The sequence below is a fragment of the Cibotium barometz genome, chromosome 38, assembly GCF_041138505.1.
Source record: "Cibotium barometz isolate CiBa-2024 chromosome 38, ASM4113850v1, whole genome shotgun sequence".
Classification (NCBI taxonomy): Eukaryota; Viridiplantae; Streptophyta; class Polypodiopsida; order Cyatheales; family Cibotiaceae; genus Cibotium; species Cibotium barometz.
The window spans coordinates 15,224,284-15,228,625 of NC_141083.1; the positions used below are offsets into that span (position 1 = coordinate 15,224,284).

General features: G+C 43.0%; 1 protein-coding gene across 1 annotated transcript; it reads right to left on the reverse strand.

Moving 5' to 3' along the window:
* Positions 1-725: 725 nt before the first annotated feature.
* Positions 726-2,022, reverse strand: LOC147616383 (uncharacterized). Its single transcript, XM_086777451.1, has one exon. The coding sequence runs from the start codon at positions 1,870-1,872 to the stop codon at positions 970-972; it is 903 nt and encodes a 300-aa protein (XP_086633577.1). The 5' UTR covers positions 1,873-2,022; the 3' UTR covers positions 726-969.
* Between the last annotated feature and the right edge of the window lie 2,320 nt (positions 2,023-4,342).

Sequence of the window (4,342 nt, forward strand, 5' to 3'; positions counted from 1 at the left end):
ACTCCCCACAATCTTCTTGTACATAGTGGGGTCCTCCAACACATAAACTGCATCCGTTGCCATTTTGATCTAATGGCACTGAGATTGGCTTACAATCAGCCATACCATACTTGGACAACATGTCCAATGCATATTGTCTCTATGACAGCCAAATACCTTCAGGTGTGCGAATGACCTCAATTCCCAAAGCGCAGATCTCCCAAATCCTTCAACTCAAACTTCCTTTTGAGAAGACTTTTCACATGCTCAATCTCTTCCAAGTGGTCAACCCCAACAATAAGGCATAGATGATGACCTCTTGAATGAGGGGATGAGTTTGGTGATGCAGATCTTGATGCTTGATTCGAGGCTGACGTCTCAAACCAGGAGGTCTCACGCGAGTCTATTTTGCAACTTTTTGCTAGGACCCAAACCTTAGAACAAAATCAAAATGAAAATTTGACCATCCTCGGAGTTTGTACCACTGTTTAGTCTCTAGGGTTCAAAAACCCCCTCAATGCTTTCTTTGTGGCATCGTCTTGAGCGAACAATTAGACGTTCATTGGGGGTGAAAAAACCAACAACTACGAGAGGATCTTGGGCCTAAGGCTAGTCGAGATACGACCAATTGAAAAAAAAGCTAACGTGGTGCACATGTCTAATTCATGACACAAATAATACACATGTAGCTTGTCTTTTTCAAAGAGAGTAGTGGGAATTTCTCTTCAAACATTTAGAGGAAAAAAAGAGTCAATAACTTCTTTTTTCTATATTGCAAATTATAGAGACAAAGACCATACAACACGCCACTACTAGTGAGTGACATTGCATTTGGAACTGTTTAGTCCATACCCTATAATTTGAGAACCTATATTACAATGCAATGCCGCAATTGGGAGGCTAAGAGAACTTTAAAGATTTTAAAGAATTCACATGGCACGCCCAATTGACTTGTGTCCATGGTGCCAGTTTGATGGGAGTTTTTAATCATTAAGAGCAGACACTTGTGACAAGATGCTGAGGCATCGTCCGTCCCAAGGTGGGTAAGCCAGTGGGCGGCCGCCCAAGGCTGAAGTGGTGGCTCAAAATGAGGCCAGCGTCTTCAACACCTACATGGCTATGGTGCTGGGGGTTGGTATCCTCCTTGTGGACTCTCACGTTGATGCCCATAGCACACTTGCCCATGCACTTGCAGGGCACCGCGTCCACACTGGAGGCGTCCGGGATTTGTCCGCGCAAGGCCAGTAACAGTTGATCGGAGCCGGCTCTTTTGCATTTTCCACCCACACACACCTCAATTCTGTCCGACACCTTGGCACCATGGCTCTCTTCACAAGCTTTTGTAGAAGCAGAGGGCCTCGAGGGCGATGGCGCACTGTCCTTCAGATCCGCTGGGCTCTGCAATCCTGCACCGCCGATCTCTGTTGTAGCCGCTTGCCCCTGCCTTAGCATCTTCATGTTGACTGATTCGCACTCGCAATCGCTCGACTCTGATGAAGACGATGACTCAGAAGAGCATTTCTTCTTGTTCTTGTCTTCTGCTTTCACGGCCTTCATCTTCTTCTTCTTCTCTTTCATCTGTGCCTTCAGTTCTTTTTTCTTCTGCTTCATCTGCAGCTTCAAGTCGGCCAGTTCCTTCATCAGATTCTGCTTCGCAATGGGTTCACAGGGTGTACAAGCGCTACTGCAAACAGCTTGAAGGGAAACCATGGCCGTTTTCGACCTAACAGGTGCCAAGGGTCGAGAAGGTTCACTGAAACAGGGCCTGTAATAGGGGCCAAAAGTTCTGCAGGAGTAGAACTGGACATGGCTTTGATCAGAAAACGGGGCTTGGGGGGAGAAAAACCGGGTTTTTTGAGTGAAACAAGAGGAGCTAGAAATCTCCATGGCCATACAAATTACTACTACTGTGTGAGAAGCTTTTCTGTGGGTTGGCTATGGAGAAGATAAACGAAACACAGGGTTGTGTCTGTCGAAGAGAGAGCCTGAGTAGGCCGCAGTGGAAAGAACGCTAAAAAACGTGAAGAGAGTAGCTTATGATAAATGCAAGAGGCGACCTTGCTATTATATACGTGGTCGGCGAAAGGACAAAAGTGTGCCTACGTGTCAGCACTTTGTGCGCGGTACCTGGAATATGCCTGCCTCACGCAGCCTCCCTCATCCCACGCGCATGCACGCTTAATCGACGTCTCTCAGGCACTCAACTCACATCGACGGCCCACATCTCTCAATGTTTACATTACGTAGCTGCCAGCTCTGCCTCCACGTGGCCTTGCGTATAAGAGCAATTGCCGATGTGGCCTTAAACCAAAAGACAATCGGGGCCGTTGAATCCTACGATCACGATTGAACAAACAGAACAAAGGTACAAAAGCACCCGCACTTGATGGTAGTTAAAAACGAGAAAATCCGGGGATTTGGTAGTAAAAACAGAGAAGATACCGGGATTATAACCATAAGCGGGATTATAACCATATGCGTATGATTTTTTCTCCTTAAAAATAAATAGCCGCCCTCGTTCTAAACCCTAAACCTCCAATAATTATTTCCACGTGAAGACATCCTAAGGTTATTCAACTTTTTTTTCTTTTCAAAACGTCATTTCTTTCGAAGGATAAACCCCCCTGCACAAGGTAATTTAGCCTTCAAATTATAGCACTAAAAAACAAGAAAAATATATTGGATGGGAGATTCCTGGAAAAGAATAATATATTTGAATTACAAATAGCATATTTGTGAAGAAAATGAATATACAATATATATAGGTGTTACGAATGATGTGTGTGGGGTGTGTGTGCACGTGCACGCGTGTCACGTGTGTCGGGGTTTACACGAGAGAGGAGCAGGCCTTAAAATTGAAGCCCATCTGGGCGTCCTTGGCCATCTCAGGCTTCAAAGGAAGCTTCCAAGAAATAGCTCAAGCGTCATTTTGAAGCCCAATAATTTCTACAAAGTGTCAAACGAAGCCTAAACCATAAGTTCTAGGCGTCCCAAGTATATATATATATATATATATAAGTGGTGGTGGTCGTGAGATTTTTCAATTTCTTCTTAAGGTTTTTTTGTGAATTTCCATGTATCATGAACTTGTTTTTATTATCTCGTTGTTTTAATATTTTTGCGTGAAGCCCTGGAATACTTTGGGAAGCTTCATAGGAAGCCTAGAATAAGTACACAGGGAGTCACAGTCCTTGTGCTGTGGGGAGTCAATTTTAAGGCCTGGAGAGGAGACTTCTTTTTTTGAACAAATCAATACATTATGTGATATAAAAACACACAAATTCTTCATGTTCTTCACTCATGTTAGAAGTTATGGTAATATATAGAACTAATAAGTGGCATCCATGAGGCCCTTTACTTGTAGCCACGGAATGCAAGCGGCAATTGCATGTTGGCTAGGAGGCTTTTCATTTCCACTTGGAAGTTGGCCATAATGCAATGAAGATACGAGAAGCACAATTAATCAATCCTTTTTGTCCTTCATTATTCCCAATTGCTTATCCAAAGGCATAGTCCATCACGATTTATTGGAGAGTTTAATAGTGCATAACTAAGAATAATTATCATGGTGGATTGTGTAGGACAAACCTTGAGTTGATCTACATATGATGTGGTTTTTGTTGCTATGTAGTAGAAATCTTCAAGTTGATGCCACACATGATGTGGTTTTTGTTTATATGTAGAAGGATTTCTCGTTTTTTTCCTCTATCTTTTTTTTTGGGGGGGGGGGCGGGGGTGGGTGGAGAAAATGAGATTGACAAAGAGAGAGTGTGGGCTGAGGACAATGAGGAATTGATAAAAAGCTTTTAGGAGTATGCTGAGAGTTCTGACATGCGAAATTCATTTGGTGAGTCCCTTAGAGTGGATGCTGCTACTATGAACATCATATTGGATGGGAAAGATCAAGAGTTAAGGAGGGGTTATGTGGGATGGACAACACGGCCTTCGATAACATTGATGGTGTTAATGTGACCTTCTCTATTATTTTACACGAGGAAGATTCTCATAGGTAAGCACTAGTGTTAGTGTGATCTTCTCTATTGTTTTGCACGAGGAAGATTCTCATAGGTAAGCACTAGTGTTAATGTGATCTTCTCTATTGTTTTGCACGAGGAAGATTCTCATAACTAAACACTAGTGTCCTAGTTGGAATGTTGTATGCATCATGTGTGTTATTTAGGAAAGATTTGTCTAATGTCCTTTTGTTTGACCTTACATGGGTACGTAATCTATTGGTTAAGGCTTTGTTGTTCTTTTTTAGAAGCTTTATTCATGTCTCACCTTGGGATTTATGTTTCGACATTAGTAAGGGGTTTGTGAATGTATGGGTGGAACTTGTAGGTTTACCCCCTAGGCCATGGCC

Excerpts from the sequence above, each read along its gene's own strand:
- LOC147616383 (XM_086777451.1), bottom strand. The coding sequence starts at position 1,872 with ATGGCCATGGAGATTTCTAGCTCCTCTTGTTTCACTCAAAAAACCCGG.